Source organism: Micromesistius poutassou (assembly GCF_964030765.1).
Source record: "Micromesistius poutassou genome assembly, chromosome: 2".
Taxonomy (NCBI): domain Eukaryota; kingdom Metazoa; phylum Chordata; class Actinopteri; order Gadiformes; family Gadidae; genus Micromesistius; species Micromesistius poutassou.
In genome coordinates this window covers 18,534,377-18,557,953 of record NC_140272.1, presented here as the reverse complement: position 1 = coordinate 18,557,953, position 23,577 = coordinate 18,534,377, and the positions used below count along the sequence as shown (strand labels likewise).

General features: G+C 43.0%; 1 protein-coding gene and 1 non-coding gene across 2 annotated transcripts; one reads left to right on the top strand and one right to left on the bottom strand.

The window, feature by feature from the left end:
• The first annotated feature begins 1,782 nt into the window (after nucleotides 1-1,782).
• On the top strand, nucleotides 1,783-17,420 carry LOC311338300 (protein kinase C delta type-like). The gene is made up of 17 exons (XM_084463521.1): nucleotides 1,783-1,908; nucleotides 7,877-7,993; nucleotides 8,158-8,430; nucleotides 9,822-9,990; nucleotides 10,383-10,414; nucleotides 10,576-10,661; nucleotides 11,241-11,370; nucleotides 11,795-11,895; nucleotides 12,022-12,115; nucleotides 12,283-12,386; nucleotides 13,300-13,473; nucleotides 14,439-14,530; nucleotides 14,683-14,745; nucleotides 14,869-15,007; nucleotides 15,318-15,506; nucleotides 15,676-15,804; nucleotides 16,059-17,420. Exons 2-17 carry the CDS (start codon nucleotides 7,885-7,887, stop codon nucleotides 16,215-16,217), a joined length of 2,043 nt encoding a protein of 680 aa, XP_084319647.1. The 5' UTR covers nucleotides 1,783-1,908; nucleotides 7,877-7,884; the 3' UTR covers nucleotides 16,218-17,420.
• Nucleotides 8,485-8,556, bottom strand: AC3HAE_009505 (transfer RNA glutamic acid (anticodon CUC)). The gene has a single exon. It is a non-coding gene; the product is annotated as a tRNA-Glu (tRNA).
• Nucleotides 17,421-23,577: the final 6,157 nt, after the last annotated feature.

Below are 23,577 nucleotides of genomic sequence, written 5' to 3'. Positions count from 1 at the left end.
AGAGTATATGTACAAATAAATTTACTAATTGAAAATAAAATATAATGTTGTTGGTGGGAAACACTACAGGAAACACCTGATAAACTTCTGGACCGGTGGATTCTACCAGGAAGTGGAATCATGTGATGATTTCTCTTGCTGAGTGTTTGGTCCTTTGAGAACGTTGAATGTGGATTGTCAAGTCAGCTGTTTATTAGTTCTTTACCAGCATAGGGTTTACGAGCCAACGTGACATCATCCGCTACGATATTTATGCCAAGAACTACTCCCCAAAAACCACAAGAAACAGAGCCTTGAGAGGGAGCCGGAAGGGAAGAAGGAATGAATACCCTTCTTCTTCCCTAGATGGGTAAGAGAGCAATAAGGGTTGGGCAAAAGCAAAACCTCAATTTAATGAATGATTCATCGTTCCAAAACAATCAGTAATAAAAGTAGATTAAGCGGCTAACGATACATGATGGATCATTGACAGGGTGACGGTTGTTTTAGTGGGTAGTGTTTATGCGCACATCAGTAGGTGAACTCGAATCCAGTTGAACAGTTACAGACATTGATTAGCCTACAGAGTCACAGCCACATAGAGATAGTCTCTCCCACCCGTCCCATCTCAAGATTTCCCTCACCAGCACCACCACCAGCAGCATTACCATTTTAGGATGTGTTGAATGTGTGTACAGCTACCTAATGCATAATGGTAGGCTACTAAACCGGTAGGGCTGCTTACAATGTTCAAATTCAGACGTAGGCCTAATGAAAAGCAACGCAAAGGACGATTTGTCACGGCGCATTTTCCATTGATCGACAGTCGTGCTTGGGAGGAGAAGAGAAACCAGCCATCGAAAGTCCTTTTGTCCAAACCTCCTAGTATGGTCCTATGGGCTTCCCTTTGCGCTAGTGGGTGATGATGAATATATGGCTCTTATTTTGTTTTTGTCTAACTCGGCACAATCCAATACAACACAAAACAAAACAGCTGTGCGTCATGCCCATACAATGTTTGTTGCTATAAATAGACCCAAATGTGAGCAGTGACAAATTGCCCAAGTTTATTCTGTCCATTCTCTTGTAATACGTCGGACTCGGAGCGGGGCGGAGAACGATGAGTCAGCAGCAGCATGTGGCTCAGTCTACGGCGCGTAGGCGGGAAAAGGTATGGAATGGAAAGAGGCAGGGGAGGGGTGAGGGGGGAGGGGTGAGGGGGTGGGGGGGGGGGTCGGGGTCCACGGGGGGAGGGAGGGGAGGGGAGGGTGGGGGTGGGGGGGGGGGGGGGGTGGATCAGTCAGGACACGTGTGACTGTGAACATGGGAAGAGAGCGAACAGCCAATAGGAACACACACACAAGAGTTTTCCCACCAAACCTGTTAGACAAGTCGCCCTGCTCCGTGTGTGTGTGTGTGTGTGTGTGTGTGTGTGTGTGTGTGTGTGAGAGAGAGAGAGAGAGAGATTGGGAGGTTTTTTTTTATTGTTTTTTTTTAAGTTTAACAAATCTAATGTTATTAAATGGACACTGACTACTCCGAAACTGTACCTTCCCCTACTCGGTTTTGCACTTCACACAGCCTTCAAACTAAAGCGGAAGCATAGGAAAAGGAAAAAATAAAAGTATCGTGTTGTTCTCAGATGAAAAAGACGACAAAACATCGGGTCCCGTTCATCTCTCTGCTGCGGCCGGAGTTCACCTGGTCTGACGTCACCGCTTGGCTTGTCCCACCTCTTGAGCCCTAGACACTCGCCTCTACTCGACTGCCAGAGAGAGAGAGAGAGAGAGAGAGACAACCACACATACACACACACACACACACACACGCACGCACACACACACACCAATACTTCCTGAAACGGTGAAGACAACAAAGTCACCGCGAAGCAGTCCAGCAGCCACTTATTCCTGGTTTCTCCGCGGGAAGGTAAGTCCTGCTGAAGTCTTCTACACTGCTGGGTGGGTGGGTGTACTAACTTTCCACGATGTAGCCCGGCTGCTGCACGCTGAGAAACTTGTCTCACTGGTATTCTCGGTCGAGACTGTGCATGCAAGGTGTCCATTCTCCCCGTTTGACCCGCCGTGCAATAGTTCGATTTCTGTGACATGGTTCAATGAATCAGGACCGTCCACTACTTTCACTCACGTCACGCGTTCCTCGTTCCTCGTTCGCCACCGCGTCTTGTTTATGTCTCACCAGACGCGTCAATACCGACCCGAGCTGTGTTTACGAGTAGATCAACTACTAACGTTCGGCTGGAGTCGTCGCTTAATCGAAAGAGAAGCTTGGTGATATTCAAGTTCCCCCTCTATCGGTTATATTTCCAAAACATGTTGACGATTTGACAACCGATTAGCATTGTCTGTCAGTGAGTGTCAAAGGCGAACCAGTAGAGTAGACACTGGCAAGTCCTACTATAAGCTCCTGTAAACCTGATGACCCAGGTTCGCCCGGTCTGCACACACTGACACGCTTCCTAATTTTACTCCGGCTTTGCTGATATTTATTGATCATTGGAAATGTATTCGTGTTTAGGCAAGTGTGTCCGCACTGTGCTCCACAACGGCGAGCGACTGGCTTTGTGAAAAAGATTAGCGTTCTCTTGGTAGAAAACAACAGAGTCCATGGCTTTCATGGTTGCTTAGGCAACTGTGACTGTGAAGCCTATTTTCAACCGTATAACCTTGAGATAAAGAGGAAAAAAAAACATGGCACAATGAAGTATTGGTTGTGTGTTGTACAAACCACAATGTTTTTTTTATATTATATATTTTTTTATATCGTATAACAGGGACAGAAGGTTTACAGGTACAGAAGCACACCAACCTGTCCTTCTATCTGTCCACCTCTGCTGAAGGCGTGTCAGTTTGCTTTGGTAAAGTACACAGCCGTGACATCTGCTCGTTGACGAGTCCCCAGTGCAGCAGGTATCCAGAAGTGCGCACACACACACAGACACAGAGGAAAAATGATGCAAAGCGTGTGGCGGCGACAGTTCACTGCAACACTTCTCCGAAAACAGACTGATCAAACCCAACAGTTTCACACACACACACACACACACACACACACACACACACACACACACACACACACACACACACACACACACACACACACACAGTTTTCCACACACACACACACACACACACACACACAGTTTTCCACACACACACACACACACACACACACACACACACACACACACACACACAGTTTTCCACACACACACACACACACACACACACACACACACACACACACACACACACACACAGATACCATACACACAATTTGCTTCTCACCACATCCTACTCTGGCTGCCAAGTTGTGTGAAGTCATTATTAACTGAGGTTTGATCTGTGAACGAGGCAGAAAGTGACACCAGTCACCTTTGACGATATGGGGAAAGGACACACACACACACACACACACACACACACACACACACACACACACACACACACACACACACACACACACACACACACACACACACACACACACACACACACACACACACACTCTCTAGTGGGATTCGTTCCGCTTTCTGCAGGTATAACAGGTTTGAAGATGTGCCAAAAGGGAATTGGGAAAACTGAAGACTTTACTTTCGGTCTAAGATGATTAAATTTCACCACTGAATACTTGAATAGAAAGGGCAATAAAACTCCACTTCTGTTAGTGCAGAGCTGTCATTCCGAGCTGGTTCATGCAGTATCTCTGAACGATGTGTGTTTTATCAAGCAGAAGTGCATTGTTCAGAGAAAATATCCCATGTAACACTTTTGACCGCGATATAATTTCTGACAAGTATGGATTTTGTAGTGAAATGGAGCAGCAACATGCAGCAACGAGCCATCCACCCATCCACCCTAGCCTAACCTTGAACAAGTAACTCTATCGTTCTGTTTTTCTGTGTTTCTGTCTCTGTGTGTGTGTGTGTGTGTGTGTGTGTGTGTGTGTGTGTGTCTCTATCTCTGTGCCTCGCTCTCCAGTAGTTCTTTGTTGTGGCTCTGTCTATGATTAGGAATCGTGGGTGTTTTCCTGCAGACATTCCTGTAGTTGATCAGCTGTAGGCCTGGTGAAGACCTGATGGACTGCAATTGGATACTATATATGTAATGAGGATACACATCGCTGCTATCATTTCAGATTATGCTCATCCCACGTCTGAAATTGTTATGATTAGTAATTTACATATTAGCATTATTAATTTGGATCATGAAACTGCTTCATATGATTGAAAATGATTAGCAATAAGTGTGGGCAAGCTCTTATCTACTAATATATTTTTTTCAACTAATATATTTTGATTGATTTGTACGTGTGCTTGCCGACTAAGTAAAATGTATGTGTGGCGGGTGGAGAAGGCAGGAAAAACATATACCACGAGTGACTTTTTTTTTTTTAAACTGTTTTGATTGGTTTATTGTTGCTGCACTCAAGTGTTGAAGTGCATGAAGCTGGTTAGCAAAGTATTAAACACTAAACCTGGTTAGCAAATTGTTATACATGAACCTGCTTAGCAAAGCCTTAGTGTTATACATGAACCTGGTACGTAAGTGTTATGCTTAGTAATGTTGGAGCAGGAAATAAGCTGCAGAGTCACGTTAAAGACTACTTTGTTCAAGGTTGTACCATAAATATAAAAGCTCCCTTTTTTATTCTGAAAATAAATGTTAGTCCTATTAGTCCTGCACCAAGATGAAACCACACACACACACACACACACACACACACCCAGACACACACACACACACACACACACACACACACACCCAGACACACACACACACACCCAAACACACGCAACCACACACACACACACCTGCCTATTATCTTTTGAAGCCTATTATCCTATTATCTATGCACAGAGCATGCCTGGGGGTGTTATTGTTGTTGCATGTTTGATCAGCTGCAGAACGACCTGGTGTCACTATGCACCATGCTTGTTCCTAGGAGCTTCTGTACTGCTCTGGACTGGTACTGCGTCTAGTCTGCAACATCACCATGGCCATTTTGAACACCCTGTCCAGCAGAATTTCAACAGATTTACTTAAGGATGTTAATATAAGTTAAGGAACTACTTGAATTTAGACTGAAATTAGAATGAACATTTTATTTTTGCACAAGCACAATAATTAAGTACGGTGAGCCGGAAAGCCATTGTGGATAATCATGCGTTAGAAATGTTGACATACATAATTACCCGGGTACAGGGTTAGGGACGGTAAGCCCCGAACGGCATGTTGTCTGGCCAGTTCTCTCAGCAGGTCCAGGTTCACTGCTCCGTCACCATCGCTTAAAGGGTCAGTAGGAGAAGATCACAGCATTCATGCTTTTAGAAATGAATATAATAAGGCAGTAGTGAGTGAAGCGAGCGATAATAGTAGTGAGAGGTTGTAGTGGTATATAATAGTAGCGAGCGATAGTGAGTACTAGTAGTGAGTGTTAGGAGTGAACAACAGTGAGTGGGAATAGTTATAGAAGTGAATGCAATAGCAAGTGCCCTACCTGCTATTACTCTTCTCATTGTTGCTCATCCGTACTTTTAAACTTTAGCCTTCCAACAATTTCTTTTTAAATAATGAAAAGAAGTATTTGAAAATGTGGGTCATAAGCATCGCAAATAAAATGTATCTTTTTGGATGCTAACAGACATGGGATGCAGAATGTTTAATAACAAGTAGATTAAAAAGTAAGAGTACTAGTACAATTTTTGTGTGTGTGTTTGTGTGTTGTGTGTGTGTGTGTGTGTGTGTGTGTGTGTGTGTGTGTGTGTGTGTGTGTGTGTGTGTGTGTGTGTGTGTGTGTGTGTGCACTATGATATCTATAAAACAATTTGTGCAGCCCTTAACCACAGTTTTGTATCATGTAACCGGCTTGGCTTGCTGGACCTGTCACTGAATGCCTGCATATATTAAGCATTTGAATGTGATGCATTACAAAAATGCATCTTCACTCTTGTTGTGAGCGACAGTTCACAACGTACAAACTTTCGTCTTTCCATCCTTTTGTCCCGGAAGGTCAATAGCCAAACATTCCAACCGGCCACCATTGTGGTTAACTACTGAACTGGCAACTGGAATTGCATTGTTGTCGTCAAGTTTAATTTTCCATTAATTCAGACTAAAGAAACTGTCTGCATGATGACACATTTTGATTTGTGCTTATAAATACATTACCAAACAATTACAAATAGATCTCAATATCATCTCTAGGCCCAGTTCTTAAAACAAATGAGTTGTCTTATGCAGTGTTGTAAAGAGTTGGGAGGTCAAATTATGTTAAATTAAGTTGTATTTCTTATTAAAAGCACTGTATTTCTAATCTTCCCACTCCAAAAAAAAAAAGATCCCCAAATCACGAATACCACACTGTGGCGTATGTTATATTTTATCTGAAACGGTTGCCTGAGTGGTGTAGCCGTACTAGATTAATGGATTGCAAACATGTAGATCAAGATAAATGTATCCTCTAGCAAAGAAATCCAAAGGTTAACCTGATCAACCATGTTGCAGCCACCCAATCCACATCATTCTGTTGTTTCCTATCTCCATTTATACTGCGACTGTTTTTAGCACCTGTATAATTAGTGGAATATTTTGGTCCTCTTCCGATCACAGCTCGTCATTCTAGTTTCCACATTATTTCTAAGGAGTTACCGGCAATTGGTGGTATTGTATTTCCATCACAGGTTGTTATTCTGGTTTCTAGACAGATGTATGGATAGATTGACGTCACGTGTAAATAGCTAGATGTATGAATAGGTAGATGGGTACATCTTTCAATAGATAGATGTGAAAATGTTGAGATAGACAGACATATAGATAGATGTGTAGATAGATGTAAAGATCAGAGGATCAAGCTGATTGATTTATACAGACTCGGTGCCTTGGAGGCCTGTTGGTACTCTCTGTCTCTTACACACACACACACACACACACACACGCACACGGACACGCACACACACGTGCACACTCAAACACACGCGCACACTCTTGAGTGGACCAGCGCTAAAGGGGAAGAGTGATAGAGGGAACCAGCAGCACTAGAGTGGACCACTAGAGGAAACCAGCCGAGTGACACATCAATATCATCGTTTTGATTGATCTATAAAGCTTGTTCAGGTTAACATTATATATCTCAAACATTTTGTTTATAATAAACCAAGCAACGTGTTTTATTATTATTTGATTTTCACTTGGACCTGAATGACTGTTGTTATCACCAGCAGTGAGTTATTGGTGTCTGCATAGTTTTCCCTTTCTCGTTGTTCAGGTCAGTTCCTTTACCCTAGACTCCTTAAAGGAACCTTACACTCTCAGAAGGAACAATAGGGTTTGTCTTGGCACATCATTGGCAATGTTTCCATCATTGCTCCATTGAAATCTGGAATGCAGTTCCACCACATTGGGGTTCATTTAATCAGCTACTTCTGAAATGTAGGGAGATTATATGTTATCCAAGCTTGCCATGTGTTTTTGGTGCTGGACTTGGACTCAGCCCAAGCTAAACATGTGTTTTAAACCTACTGTTATGCCATCTGTTATGTTATGTTCACGAATGCCGTGACGCAACTTAATTATACATCATGAATAGCAGCATTAAAGAGAAAATAGTTTGAACACATTCTTTGGTTCGTTTGATCTAGGCTCACATCTATGGTGGCAGACATAACACATTGTCGAGCACTGCGGTATCCTCTCTCTTGACTGAAGTAAACTCATTTGTACATTTGCGTTGGAAGATTCGGCTTCCTGCGGTTTCTCCTTGTGGTTTTTCAAGCGCACACATAATCATGTCATCTTTGATGATGATGATAATGATCATCTAAGCATTATAAGGTCTTTTGTCACCCTCTCATTGTTTGTCCGGTACATCGTTCCAGCACACGCCATGGCTCCATTCCTGCGAATAGCCGTCAACACGTTTGACCTAGGGGCGCTGCCCCCGCTGGACGGCACGCCCATCTGTGGCATCAAGATGAAGGAGTCCGTCAGCACAGGTGCGCAATTCCCATAAACACACACACGCCGCACACCGAACACACACACACACACACACACACACACACACTGAGACTTCAAACATGTGAGTTTGCGCACTGTTGTTGCCTTGCTTTTCTCAACCTTGCGTACCCCTCCCCCCCCCCACTCCCCTGCTAACCAGAGCGAGGGAAGACCTTGGTCCAGAGGAAGCCCACCATGTACCCGGGCTGGAAGACCTCGTTCGACGCTCACATCCACGAGGGCCGCGTGCTCCACATGCTGCTCATGAGGACGGCGGAGGAGCCGCTGTCGGAGGCCACGGTGGGCCTGTCCGTCCTGGCCGAGCGCTGCAAGAAGGCCAGGAACAACTGCTGCACCGAGTTCTGGATGGACCTGCATCCCTCCGGCAAGATCCAGATGTCGGTGCAGTTTTTCCTGGAAGACACGGACACGGGTAACAAAATAGAATAAAGCTGAAGCAGTTCAAAGGAGTTCAAAAAAAGCGTAGTTCCCTGACCGGGAATCGAACCCGGGCCGCGGCGGTGAGAGCGCCGAATCCTAACCACTAGACCACCAGGGAGCTGTGCATTGGGCTGTGAACAGGCAGCCCTTTAGTCCAGTTGGCGGACCCTTCCCCCAACACCCCAACACACTTTCCATTACTATTTGAGTTGATATACAGTGCCCTCTAGTGGTCTTCCTACCTGTAGCAACAGTCATGCACAGAACAGCACTTGCAAAACAATAGACTGGGTCTTCGACTCCTCTCTAACCTTCCTGGGGAGTCTGTGCGCTGCATTTGATGGGCAGCTGATTTTGGATCAAGCTTGATTTCTGTTAGCAGTTAGCCCCCCCCCCCTGTCTTTTAAGGTATTTATGATTCTGAACAGAATAGTTTATTTTCCAGGATTACTCAACACAAAGTTGAAGTTACTTTCATTGTGCACATGGGAAAGACATTCAATTTGATTGGGATTTCTACTAATTAAATTGTAGTAGTAGTAGTAGTAGTAGTAGTAGTACTAGCTATTCGACTGCAAAAACTCCAAATTATTTTTCAGATGTTGTATATTTGAAAAAGCAACCAAACCACATCACTGCACTGCAACTCCCCCTCCCTCCCTCTCTCTTCTCTCCCCCATCTCTGTCGTCCCCCGCCATCTCGCTCCTCCCCCACCTCCATGTCCTCCCCGTGGGAAACAGGCTTATGTCAGCATATAACCATCACCAGTAACAGACGGACTATTCAAATTAATTTTATCTCGTTCATGTCATCGCTTAACACTCACTGGTTTCCTTAAACTAAGTGTTTCTTATTGGTCGTTATATCCTGTGGCCTTCCCACACACACGCACGCACACACGCACACACACACATTGACACACGCACACACACACTCTGTAACCTTTCTGCGCGCCCCTTAACCCCTACCCCTTTGACTTGCATCAGACTTAGCCACATACCAGAAAACCTCCTGACTAAAGACTCGTTTGAAAGCTTCTCCCTGCCTTTGTAAAGATCGAATAGTAATGCACCATGATGATGGGTATGATGGAAATATTGTCACCATTAAACTAAACAAAAATATCAAGCCTAGGTCTAGGTTGGTAAATGAATAACAATTACATCGATCCAATTGTTATATATAAATTTGTCCGAACTAATGCAGGTTCCGATCACCCACAATATTCTGCTGTCTCTGTCTTTTGTCCTCTTTGACAACCTCTAATCTCACTCCCCAAATCCCCTTTCAAGAAAAGGCTAGATTTCATATTTATATATTGTAAATGTATAACGAACAGATAGTAGTATAACTAAGAGATTGTGTGAAATGGATTCCTCCAGTGTCGTGTAAGTCGTCGGTGAGGGTCATCGCAGAGGACGGGCTGACCACCCTGACTCGGCGCCGAGGGGCCGTCAAGCAGCCCAAGGTCCACCTCATCAAGAACCACGAGTTCAGCGCCATCTTCTTCGGCCAGCCCACCTTCTGCTCCGTCTGCAAGGAGTTCATCTGGTGAGACGAAGTGGATGAACCGTAAAGCATCGCTTTACTGTTGGTTTTGGTTCAAACACACGTCTATTCCGTTCATGTTTGGCCTGGTTTATTGAGACAGATTCATGACACCCCCCGCTGCCCCCCCCCCCCCCGGATATAAAAGGAAAACTGCTATCCTTTGTCTGAAGACTCATGTCACTCCTATTGCAGCATAGTTTTCCATCTCTTTTTTGCTAAACCATTTTGACATTGTGTGATTTCATCCATTGAAATTCAGAGATCTGAGTTTTGTATCAATATCAAAAAATGTACTTTATTTTTGATAAAGTGATTTACTTTATTCATCAGGACTCTTGTACTTGTATATATGTTCACTATCAACACAATAATATATTTGATTTCCTTTCCAGGGGTCTCAATAAGCAGGGGTACAAGTGTAGACGTGAGTGGTTTTTATCATTTAGTACTATTAAGCATTCTGGAGTGAAAAACGTTTTTTTCAATATAAACCCCTGTTCATTAAATTCTCTACTTACAATATCATACTACTATTACTACAGTATGTCTGCTATGTCTTAACATGTGCTTCTGTCTTTCCCTCAGAGTGCAATGCAGCGATACACAAGAGATGCATTGAGAAGATCATCGGCAGGTGCACTGGAACTGCCGCCAACAGTCGGGATACGATGGTAGGTTTCCACTAAAGTACACCTGTCTGTCAACGTTGGACTGGGAACTGCAGTGTTTCACCTTCACAAGTCATATATATTTTAAGAACTACAGCAGTAACTGCAGTGATTCATAAAACAGGCTCATATTATTGTGAACTTCACTCTTGGTTGTGGGTGTGAGTGGAAGAGATGTGAATCAATAATTTAGTTCCAGGACGGTTGTAATTCCTATAACCAGTGAGTTCGAATCCTCGCGACGGAGACACTTACAGCACAGAGACTGATAAACACTGCAGAGAGGAGACCTTTGTACCAGAACAAGGAGTTTCCCCTCTCTCTTTGTCGTCTAGGAAACCTTTTAATAATCATCAACATCAACATCTTTAAACCTCCAATCCATAGGAATTGTAGTCGTATTGACCATTCTTGGAAATTAAGCTCTCAATGCGTGTGTGAGACCATCACTACGGAAACGCCATGTTATCGTAAAAGACTATAAATTATAAAGTTCAACCTAATTATCGAATTTTGGTCATTCATATTTTACGCTATATAATATAATATGATATTAACTGGGCTTTTATGTGTGGATTGCAGTTCCAGAAGGAGCGCTTTAAGATTGACATGCCCCATCGCCTGAAGTGCCACAACTACAGGGGCCCTACCTTCTGCGACCATTGCGGCAGCCTACTCTGGGGCCTGTACAAGCAGGGCCTCAAATGTGAAGGTGAGTCTGTCTGTCTGTCTGTCCTCGACAATAATTTTTAATTATTTAATTAAATTACATTTTTTTTATTTCTACCTCAGTATTTCAACACCTTTTTTAACCGTCAAAGTGGTTAAATGTAGATTTAAATATGTGTTCAAAGTGCTAAACAGAGATAGACAAATCCATGATTATATTAAGATGGTGCAACACATCTCAGATTAGATGAAAAAAAAAGAAATGGATTATGTTCATTTTTAACTTGGATTTACTTAACTCTGATCGTCTCTAATCCATCCTTAAAGCCATATATATATATTAAAAAAAAAAAAATCGGAACCCAACTAGAGGTTTGGAACAATCCAACTGTCATCTAACCCCGAGCAGCGTGAGCTAGGGTTTGTGTTCAGCTCTAATTCCCCTCTCTCATTCCTCCCTGGAACAGACTGCTCCATGAACGTCCACAGCTACTGCCAGGGCAAGGTGGCCAACCTGTGCGGCATCAACCAGAAGCTCCTGGCCGAGGCTCTCTCCTACATCAGCCAGGTAGAGCTTTCTCTCGTAGCTACTAGTGAACTAGTTCACTACGCTAAGTAATGATATCGTTTATTGACGTTGGTAGGATCTTGATAAGGGTGTATTCCGTTTCAACAAGCCTCTTCTCTCCCTCAGAAACCCGGGAAGAAGCCGGACGATGGGTCTGCGGTCGGGATTTACCAAGACTTTGGGCAGAAGCAGACTAAAAGTGCAGAAGCAGACCCTAGTGGTAAGAAGCTGTTATTACTGTGTACTCTGACTTGTAATCTCACCTACGGATTTTTTGACATTGCACATAAGACTACATTAATTATTTTCATGCTATTTAATTATTTTCCTATTCTGCACCGCGGTGTTTATGGTCACGTAGTCAAGTAATTGGTAATTATATCACAGAAGATGTAACCGCAAAGAAGGACTCCGGTCCGGCGTTGGCCAGACGCCTGACATTCAACCAGCTTGTGTTCCACAAGGTGCTGGGCAAAGGCAGCTTCGGCAAGGTAGGCCATGTGTATCAGAAGCTATAGGCTACGACCTACAACTCTTTCAATGTATCGATCCATGAAATGTAGCCTAGACTCGTACCACAAAGAAAACCAATACAAATAATAATAATAATAATGCTAGACCTTTAAATCTTTTATGGAATAACTTTTTATTTCTAAATCCAGTATAAAACTAACACACCGAAATTAAATCAACTCAACTAAATACCGTGTAGATGTGACGTAAAAAAAGATGTTGATAATTACTCAAGATTTAATTGTGTACTTTTTTGGAAAGTAGGCAACTAATTCTTAGAAACACCTCCTCTTCTTAAGTTACAATTGTAGTTATCCAAGGTTTATGTCAGTAGTTTAATTTAATTCAAACCTTTTCTTAAAAAGTTATTGTTCATGGCCCCACCCATTTATAAGGTGTATGTATGATTTATGATTTATTATATGATTATTATATGATTTATTATATGATTTATCCTTTTTTATTTAAGTTGAAAAATTACCTAAATACTAAATACTGTTCTGCAAATATTTTTACAATTTACTCAGAAAGTGATCTGAAACTATTCAGTTAAAGGAAGCCGTTGGTTTCCATGGTATTACCATGTTCTTACCATATACCTTGTGACTAGTTATTGCTTCTCCATGCAATAAACACAAACTGTGCAACTTTACTGAGTAAGATATTCCATTTTCCAAGCAATATTTACCTAGTATTGACTCTAATTACCAGGGTAAATACTACTAGAAATGAGGGAACTGTATAAGGGAAGGTTATCAAATCTCCCAAAAACAGTTGTGGCTCCGTGCAGCATTGCTATTTTCCTCCATATTACTGATCATTATCAAGTTCAAGTCGTCCCGTATTGGATGCACGACTACACAGTGACCTTGGGGTATTTCTGGTCCCCAGGTGCTGCTGGCCGAGCTGAAGGGCCAGGGCGAGTACTTTGCGGTGAAGGCCCTCAAGAAGGACGTGGTCATGATGGACGATGACATAGAGTGCACCATGGTGGAGAAGAGAGTCCTCTCCCTGGCTTGGGACAACCCCTTCCTCACGCACCTCTACTCCACCTTCCAGACCAAAGTAAGTGATCACTCACGAGATTACTCCTTTCCTCAAACGTTTTTTCACGGACTGAATCGAACCCATGCCGCGGCAGTGGGCGCACCGAATACTAACCACTCGACCCCCAGGGAGTGGGGCCCAAACGTGTATTAACAAAGCTTCTTAACATAGTGTCCAGATGGCCCTCTTCATCTGAATAATATTTATTAAGAAGATTTATTTAGTTCATTTTGTTTCTATTTTTGTATGTTTTCCCGTGGCTAGAACGAATGTAAATTAACCTTCCCAGGTTTTGGGTATCCTGACCTTTTTAATAAATGTTAAAGGCGTACCTTATAAACAAACTAAATACATTCTGGTTTGACTTGAGGGTCAGTTTGATGGCAGATGAAAGGTGAATTAGGAAACGTATTGGAATGGAATGATGTGTGCGCTCCTTGTAAACAGAAAGATGCAGAACTCTGCATAACCCCCAGACGGTATAATGTGAACAGAAGAGTTAATGACATTTCAGATTAGGACACGGCGAATGCATTTATAATAGCCACTTACCCAGAACCCCCCTCTTAAAGACTACCTCCAGCCAAGGTTATCCATAATATCCAACTACTTGAGTAGTCGTATAATGGTTATTCATTTTGGTGAAGTATACATGTGGGTTTTGATTTAATACTTCGAGGACTGAGAATGGGCCAGTGCAAAGAAATGGTTTTCTTTAACCGTGTGTGACCATGCCAGCTTGTGTCAGCTTAGTCCCTTTTTTTGCAAAGTACAGATCTGTCAGCGCTTGAATATTTATGCATTAGTTATTTCTCAAAAATGCATGACGGTAAGGAAAGGTAGAAAGATGATGACAAAGTGGCTATTACAAAATATTAAATTGAAAAACGGAAATACTGGAAGTGTGCTGTAAAGATATCTCCTCTAAAAAGAGTTGAACGATGAACCTTTTTTTCTTTATTTTTTTTCTCCGTGTTCTCCAGGAACATTTGTTCTTTGTGATGGAGTACCTGAACGGTGGAGACTTGATGTTCCACATCCAGGACAAGGGCCGCTTCGATGTCAACCGAGCCACGTGAGTAGCTTACCTCCCCATGACTAACAGAGGGCCTAGTCACCATTCATCAATCCATCCATCCATCCATCCATCCATCCAACCCCCGCCTCGGTGCTGTAGCACAGACCCTGACTTAATGTTCATTGCTCATTTCCCCCCCGTCTGCTCAGGTTCTACGGTGCTGAGATCATAGTGGGACTGCAGTTCCTTCACTCCAAATGCATCATCTACAGGTAAGAAGGCACCGCCATCTCCAACAATACTAGCTGAATCTGTACCACCGCTAACCCTAACCTGAACTCCCCCCCCCCCCCCCCCCCCCATCCCCCCCCCCCCACACTACCACACGTGTGCAGGGACCTAAAGCTCGACAATGTGATGCTGGACAAGGACGGACACATCAAGATTGCAGACTTCGGGATGTGCAAGGAGAACGTGTGTGGAGAGAACAAAGCAACCACTTTCTGCGGGACACCAGATTACATCGCGCCAGAGGTCAGCCAACGTGCCTCTGATGTATACGTTTGTTGCCAATTAGACCGCTGATTACAGCCGTACCTCTAAACATCCGTGTTTGATATCCACACGAGTGAAGGTCACCCGTGAGGCTTATTTCAGAGGATGACGCTGATAGCCGTAGTTTCCTATTCATTTTGGTTTCGTGGTGCTTTTGAAGCCTCGCGTGTTTTTAATTTGTGATCAAATACTGTGGCCCTGGATAATCATGATGGATGTGCTCTCCCTCTCTTAACAACAGTAGTCTCTCCTCCCCCCCCCCCCCACCCTCCTCCTCCTCCTCTCTCAGATCCTGTTGGGGCAGAAGTACACCTTCTCGGTGGACTGGTGGTCCTTCGGCGTGCTGGTGTACGAGATGCTGATTGGCCAGTCGCCATTCCAAGGGGACGACGAGGACCAGCTGTTCGAGTCCATCCGGATGGACACCCCGCACTACCCGCGCTGGATCACCAAGGAGTCCAAGGACCTGATTGAGAAGGTCGGCCTCGCTCCCCCTCTCTTTGATCGGACACGTCCAACGTGGCCGTGTTGTCCCTCATAATACTACTCTCTCTGCAGTAAACTTATCACGGCTTTGTCGCAGGAATGCTGCTATCAACAAAATAATATTGTTGTGCGTGTGTGTGTGTGTGTGTGTCTTCTTCTAGTTGTTTGAACGAGACCCAAATCAAAGGCTGGGTGTGGTTGGGAACGTTCGTTTGCACAGCTTCTTCAAGTCGATAAACTGGACTGCTCTGGAGCGGAGAGAGGTGCAGCCCCCCTTCAAGCCCAAAGTGGTACGTTCCTCTACATAATTACATAATTGTACCCTATACATAATAATTATTATTAATTATTAATGAACATGTTGATACTGGTATGTATTATACAAATAATGTTGCATATCTGCGGGTACATAATTAATTGTACATAATATGTAGAGCACAGTACATAATTATGTATAGGTTTCACTAGCAGGCCGTGGCTACACCAGCATCATGGTTCAACTAGCATGCTAAAAGACCGTCCCCCTTTCTTCCACGATCTGCAGAAAGGCCCCAACGACTGCAGCAACTTTGATAAGGAGTTCCTGAACGAGAAGCCACGCTTCTCCCACGCGGACAAGAACCTCATCGACACCATGGACCAGGCAGCGTTCGCTGGCTTCTCCTTCATAAATCCCAAGCTGGAACGCATGATGGCGAAATGAAGAGCCACAATGGCTGTCTGTCCTGAAAACATTGGTTCTATCCATGCACACTTCTGGAACGCCTTAACGTTCAACTGAGTAGTTAGAGAAAAAAAATAACTTTCCAGGCTCTCCTGACTTTAAAAAAAGGTGAGAAAAGGCATGATATTGGCTGGTAATTGATGTAGCCCACACCAGACTCTGAATCATAGATGAGGAACCTGAAGGAAAGTCTGTTGAACGGCTTAAACCTGTGCTACAGTATATTGATCAAGGCTGGTCTATACATCAGGGATTTTCTCTCTTCTAATCACTGGTCTGTTAAGCTTAAGATTACACACATATATTATGTCTCGATTGTATCTTTAACTATGGGTAGAAATTGTAACCTTCAGCGAAAGGATTGTGACTTTGTGTTTTGATATTGTATTTGATCCATATAACGTGTTTACACGCTGGTGACACACACTAGTCCACACACTTGCAAGGGGAAGTGTTGCAGTGTTTTTGCTGTAAGCCAGTGCGTCCATCCGGTCTCCGTTTGTTGTTACCTGGTTTGTCTCCGTGCTCAACATCTGCGTGTTCAGTTAAAACGTCCAGTTGGGTCTGGCCAGGATCAATGATGACACCAATATGGAAAAAAAAATGAGATTTCATATTTCAAGGACGATTACGAATTCAGTTGCAAGCGAGTGAGTTCTTCACTTGTTACAGCACAAATACATAAGACATTCAGTACCACGTGTGTATATTCATCTTCGCAGTAGTACGGCTGTACATCTATTATAGAGGTATATATAGGTTTCTTAGACTGTCTGGGGATGAGTACAATGCTGCATGCTGCCACTGGAGGACGTGTTGCCACTGGTTACTGCGTTGTACCTGTACTTACGTTGTACTTACTAAAGGGATTCAAGGGCAAGACATAATGTTTTAGGTTCCCAGATGTGATTTGGGACCAGCGGAAATACTGGAGAGCGCTGTACCACTCTAGCCCTGCGGTCTGAAGGATATATATGTGTGTGGGAGAGAGGAATGTTTGATCATATGTTTTTTTAAATGTTATGTTACTTGAATTTGCATATTTGAAGACGAAAATAATAATACTGTATATTGATCTTTTAATATCTATCTTGCACTGTTGGTGAAATTTGGATATAGGCCTACTTTTTTTCTACTCATATTTTACGTCAACATAACTATAAATAAATGCATCTAAACCCCCACGTGACTCTTTTTCCACGTTGCCAATGTCATATAGTGTCATCTTTAAATGGTTTCAAACGCAAGTGAAGGTGGGACTAAAGCAGCCCTTGTAGTCAGGGCAGTTTCAGTCCCACCTATCTGTCAGGTGCCGTAACCACACATCCCCCGTTCATTGTGTGAAAAGAAAGGCGAGTCGACATTCCTGCAGTGCGCACACGGGTTTTGGTTGAATGCTTGTGTCGTCTTATACACGTTCACTTAAATAACGCAGTAGTTTAGTTGGATCGGAAAAGTAGCCAAGACGAAATGAGGACAAAAGAAAACCTAGCCCACATTTGAACGACTGAAAGCTATCCCAGTTGTTGTGAAAGCTGGAGTATTTGTCAATGTTCCTCTGAGCTTTAAAGTTCTTGCGTATCGCCCATGTTTTATGTTATTATACGCTATGTATAAAGGATCGTAATAATGAAGTGTACAGTGCTTTCCTGGTCTGTTGTTTTGTATAGCTATATTGCAAAAAACCTCGCCTCCGTTAGTTCTGTAAAGATATCGACTGTATGAAATGCCTCCGCGATTTATCCCTGCTGGTGGAATTTTCCTTAGATCTCCGATTTTTTTTTCTTTATGGGTTTTCCTACTCGTCGGCATGTCTCGATATTCCTCTATTGTGAGGTATCCTAGGGAATGGTCTGTTGTATGGGGTAATCGTCAGCAAAAGCCTGCATCGTTGAAGTGATGCCACGATGTGCGAAGTGATCACACGAGCATTGCCTTTCAATCATAGCCCCTCTGTATTGTTTAACAATAAAGTGATATCTTTAAAGTAGTCATCCATGCTATGTATATATTATAATTATTGCTGTGCGTTGTCTTTGTTTGGTTAACAGATAAACAATGATTGTTTTGTATTTAAACAACGAGAGGAACAATGTCTATAGGACCTTTGCCTATTTTTCCCCCCAGAAAATTAATTTCACGGAGAGCTGGGCTACGTATTAACGAAAGTGGGTCGATTACTAATACACAATCCATTTCTAGTTCACCATTCACTCAAGTGTTGAATCCATTGGGAATGGGACAAAATAAATATATCAACGACTATTATCAACTATATTCTACCATTTAAAAAGAATGCAAATGGGAGGTCAATGAATTATTCATTTATGTGAAGTTGTAGGTGTGCTTTATTCTCGATGTCATGTTATTTTATTGTGTGTGAAGATGGAAGTCATTTTTATACCCGGGCTGAGGACGGGTATAGGCGGCTGAGCATGCGCAGTGGCGACTTGTGCCATATTGGAATGAGGTCGTGAAACGACCAGGCGGAAAGAAACGGCACCTAAAACCGACTTGAAAAACTATTTACTGGTAAGAGACTAAATCTGTGACTGAATATTCACACACTGCATGTTGTTTATTACAGATTCCTCACAATGTTTCGCATTTTGCTTCTTTGTTCGTCTTTTTTCCCGTCTCTCAAAAAGATGAGTCGGGCTGTGTCGAGTGCAAGCGCCCTTATTGCTCGAGTCATGACGTTTCAGTAACTTGACTTGACTCACAGGCGTTGCATGTGCCAGCCGTACACACGTCTGCGTTTGGCACCACCTCGGATCCCGAGAGGCAATCTTGTGTGTGTTTCTCTCGATCGGAGCTTGACATTTCCTGTTTTTGTTAGCCCACGTCAGAGCGAAAGTTGGTTCGTCTCTCTGCAGAGCCACATTGCATTAACGGCTCCTCTAATGCCGAATGCTGCGGGTTGTCCGCACCGCACAGTCCCTAGCACACGCAGGGTGAGCGACCGTTTAAAGGTTCATCTGGGATGTATATTTATGTATGTATGTATCTATGCGTATGTGTGTGTGAAATGGAAAAAACCCCAATAGCAAACAACTCGTGATAGACCAAGTAATTTGTTGTGGTGAGGTGTACTGTCGAGGTCTCTCCATTGGGCTTAGCCATGTGATGCCTGTATGCGATCCCACAAACACGTTAACAGAACTCCAGTCATTATTAGATACGGTATTTTCATGCCTTTTTAAAATGCGACATTTGACTAAGTTATGTTTCGATGTTGATTCGTTTTATCCGTGCTGCTTTTAACTTCCCCGTTGTGCAACTTGAGTGCGGCTGTGCAACGATGACAAGCCATCGTTGTCTGTTGCAATGGTCAACGGATAGTTTATCCAGTGTAAGCAGTTGTTGACGCTGGTGTAATACATGCAATGTGGATTTGAAGTGCTGCACCTCGTTTGCTTTCCATCTCGTTTGCTTTCAACATGGAGAGCCTCCTAGCATCTAGAGAGCTGGCGTGTCCACAGCAATAGATGACAGTTTGAGTTTGGACAGCAGGGTGAGTGACCATGGACGCTCCAAGGGGCCACCCCGTAGATGGGGTTTAGTTAGTTAGTTTATAATAATACTAGTAATAATGACGATAATAACAATAATAATTGTTATCCCTAGTAGACATGGGGCCACAATGCAAGCGTTTGTTATTATAACATTTATTACTATTGTGTATTTTATTTTCCATTTTATTTCTACATTTGAAGTGTTTTCAACAACAGCAACCCAAATACGTAGTGTATATGTAGGCTTTTTTTTCATATTGCAAAATTCCATATTATTGATAATGAAAGCTGAAAGACAACTTCGATTTTTTTATACAAACAAAAATAGAGAAGAGTTTTAGATAGAGTTTTTGTTTATTTATTTAGGGAAAATAAGCCTTTTGTTGGAATAAAGTGTTGTATCAAAACTCATGCTAGGTAAGATGTGTGTCTACCTGTATGTTTTTGACAGACATTTCTGGTCTCCAGAAACTTGGTCCGAGAATAAATACAACCTAAACATACTATGCAAAACAACATTAATAGCATTTTAAGTGCAGTATGTACTGTAAACAAATCCTCTTTCAATCTTATCTGCCTTCATCTGGAAACAAAATCCCAAAAGGAGAAGAGCGAGTCCCCGATCCAGAATGTTTGTGTGGGTAAACTAAACACACAAAGCAGACAGTTTGCCCTTTCATCTGATTGCACTCCCACAATACCGAGAAGTCTATAAAAATGATCTCTTAACGTCTTCAAACCCCGCAGTCATCACGCTGCTGGACACCATCCGCCTTCAGTTTTAGTTCTGGTTGTTTTAAAAAAAAAAAAACTCTTGCTCTTTTTTTTTTTATCCATCTTATTTTCTTAAGTGTGAACCCCCACCCCCTCAAACACAATGAGGCCCTCTGCTGTGTGGACGGGGAGCGGGAAGGGAGATGGGGAGAGCTGAGTCCAGGGCAGGGCGGTGGGGTCGGGGGTGAACAGCAGCATTGATCCATGCAGAGCACATGGGTCGCAGCGGCTGGCAGGGGAGTGGAGGTTTGGGGTGGGGTGGGGTGGGGGGGGGGGTGGTTGACCGGCAAACTTTTAATAGAGACGTCAGACATGACAAAGACAGGGCTGACAGGCCAGCTGAATGGATCCCTGGTGACGGAGAAACTGGGCTTGGCATCGCCATACGCCCGGCTCTCCACTATTGTCAGGACCCAAAGCCTTCAAGAGCCTTTTGTAAAACTCCCCGCATTTCCCTGCCTTATCGGATCCTTGTGGTTGTGTATGGGTGAATGGGGGGCCCCTCTGTACTGTTGCATTAAACCAGCTGATTTGTACACAACAAGAGGGTCTGTAGCCAAACGGCACAACCGAGATGGATGCGATGGCTTTCATAGTGACAGTAATTCATAATTAGTGAACACTGATTGTGCACATTGTGTTGTTGCCTTCTGCCCGGCCATAAAATCGTGTGTGCAGTAGCCCACACGTAGTGGTTTTGTTTTGAGTTTTTTTTTTTAAATCACCACAATGCATAGTTCCTTAAATCATCTGTTTGACTGGATGAGGCTGCTGTCCTTAAGAGGTATCCAATGCTTTTTAAACACAAGCAGCTTGTGTTGCAGCAAACTGGGTGTCTCTCACTCTTAGACTTGCAACATGCTTGCTAGTTTTCCGTTTCAGTTCTCTGCCGTTCTCGTGTCAATCTCCGCTTTGGGAGCTGGGTGACTTGTGGTTCTCGGTTGCGTACCATCTGGCGTATCACTCAGGTGGTGGTATCCTTGCCGTGCTGATGAATGATAGATATGCACCATGTAATTTGGGATTTCACTCGCCTTTCGTACTCTTTCCTATTGATTGCATCCAGGTGCTTTTTAGATATGCTGAGAATATGACCACTGTAGAATCCCCAAAGCTTTCCTCTCTTACTACTTTTTCGTTTAGCTGAAATCAAGCTTTGAAAGACCAAAGATATTTTGATTTATTATTGGTTTGGAGTCTGACTAAATGCAAATTCACATCATGTTGGCCTTGATGCAATATGTACTGCTTCTGGCTAAAAGCAAAATTAAGGACTTTTACAATTCTGTTACAATCCCCCCTCTAGTAACAAAACAGCTTTAGTTATATATATATATATATATATATATATATATGAGAAACAAACAGACAGAAACAGAAATATGTGTGGTATCTGGTGGCCATTTGACTTCCCTTCCTATTAGTCGAGAGTAAAATATAGTACAGCATACACAAGGCAGGCTCAACGTGCTTCACATAGAAACATTGTCATTCAATAAAATGAAATAATAAAATAAAATATACGTAAAAGAAAATGAAAGAAAAAAAAATGCATTGTAGAAAGTGCAATGTATTTAAGAATTAGCAGAAGGCTAAAGCAAACAGAAAAAAAGTCTTCTGTCTTGTTTTAAAAGTGGTCAGAGTTGGGGCAAGTCTTAAATCCTCAGGGAGTTTATTCCAGCTATTTGTTGCATAGTAACTAAATCCTGCTTTCTGATGTTTCGTGTTTACTCTGTGGATAATTAACCGATTGGTCTCAGAAGATCCCAGTGGTCTAAGGGCTTATGTTGTGGAAGCATATCAGTTATATAGTTTGGCCCTAAACCATGTAGGGATTTATAGGTGAGCAGCATTATTTTAAAATCAATTCTCAGACATACAGGGAGCCAATGTAACGATTTAAGAATTGGTGTAATGTGTTCACATTTTTAGTTTTTTTGTTAGAACTTAAGCAGCAGCATTCAAGCTACAAGCTGTAGTTGCCTTTGGGTTTTTTTGGGAGACCATTGCAGTATTCAAGCTTACTAGTGATAAAGGCATGTACAAGTCCTGGGTGGACATGAGCCCTCTAAGTCTTCCTACGTCTTTAAGGTGATGATAGGCAGATTTGGTAACTGATTTGATGTGACTGTCGAAATGTAAATCTGAATCCATGATAACCCCTAGATTTCTGTTATTATTATTATTGAGGTTTTCAGGGACAGAGAGTGAAGGTGTTGGGTTACTTTAAGCCTTTCCATTTTAGCACTAAATACAATTATCTCCGTTTTGTCCTCATTTAGTTGAAGGAAATGTTGGCACATCCAGTCTTTAACTTGCTCAATGCACTGGCACAGCAGATCTATGGGCCGAGAGTCATTTGCTAGGGTGCTTGTATTGAGGGCTGTGTGTGCAGTACTACTGCCATGGTGCTTGTATTGAGGGCTGTGTTTGTACTACTGCCATGGAGCTTGTATTGAGGGCTGTGTGTGCAGTACTACTGCCATGGTGCTTGTATTGAGGGCTGTGTGTGTACTACTGCCATGGTGCTTGTATTGAGGGCTGTGTTTGTACTACTGCCATGGAGCTTGTATTTAGGGCTGTGTGTGTACTACTGCCATGGTGCTTGTATTGAGGGCTGTGTGTGCAGTACTACTGCCATGGAGCTTGTATTTAGGGCTGTGTGTGTACTACTGCCATGGTGCTTGTATTGAGGGCTGTGTGTGTACTACTGCCATGGTGCTTCTTTCAGGGCTCTGCGTTTAGTACTGTCAGAACGATTTCTTCCCACAAATTAGGTTGATCTCTAATGAGTTGTACAAATGATCATACTAGCAAACCTCTGCTCGTTAGATCTGCATATTTTGGAGCCGTGTATGGAATGCATACAGTGGTGCCCTCTGTGGGCAGCAGCAATTGACCCTTTGATGCACTAGCCTTGTGCACCAAAGGGCAAATTATACTTTGATGCTCTGGCTTTGTGCACTCAATGATAACCATAATAATAATTATCCTCTGTCCCCTGCAGCACTTCCGGACTCGGCCTATAGGGGGGGGGCGCCAACATGAGT

Excerpts from the sequence above, each read along its gene's own strand:
- LOC311338300 (XM_084463521.1), top strand. The coding sequence starts at position 7,885 with ATGGCTCCATTCCTGCGAATAGCCGTCAACACGTTTGACCTAGGGGCG. Across the intron at positions 11,896-12,021 it reads CTCTCTCCTACATCAGCCAG|AAACCCGGGAAGAAGCCGGA; the intron begins GTAGAGCTTTCT and ends TCTCTCCCTCAG. Across the intron at positions 14,531-14,682 it reads TTCGATGTCAACCGAGCCAC|GTTCTACGGTGCTGAGATCA; the intron begins GTGAGTAGCTTA and ends CCGTCTGCTCAG.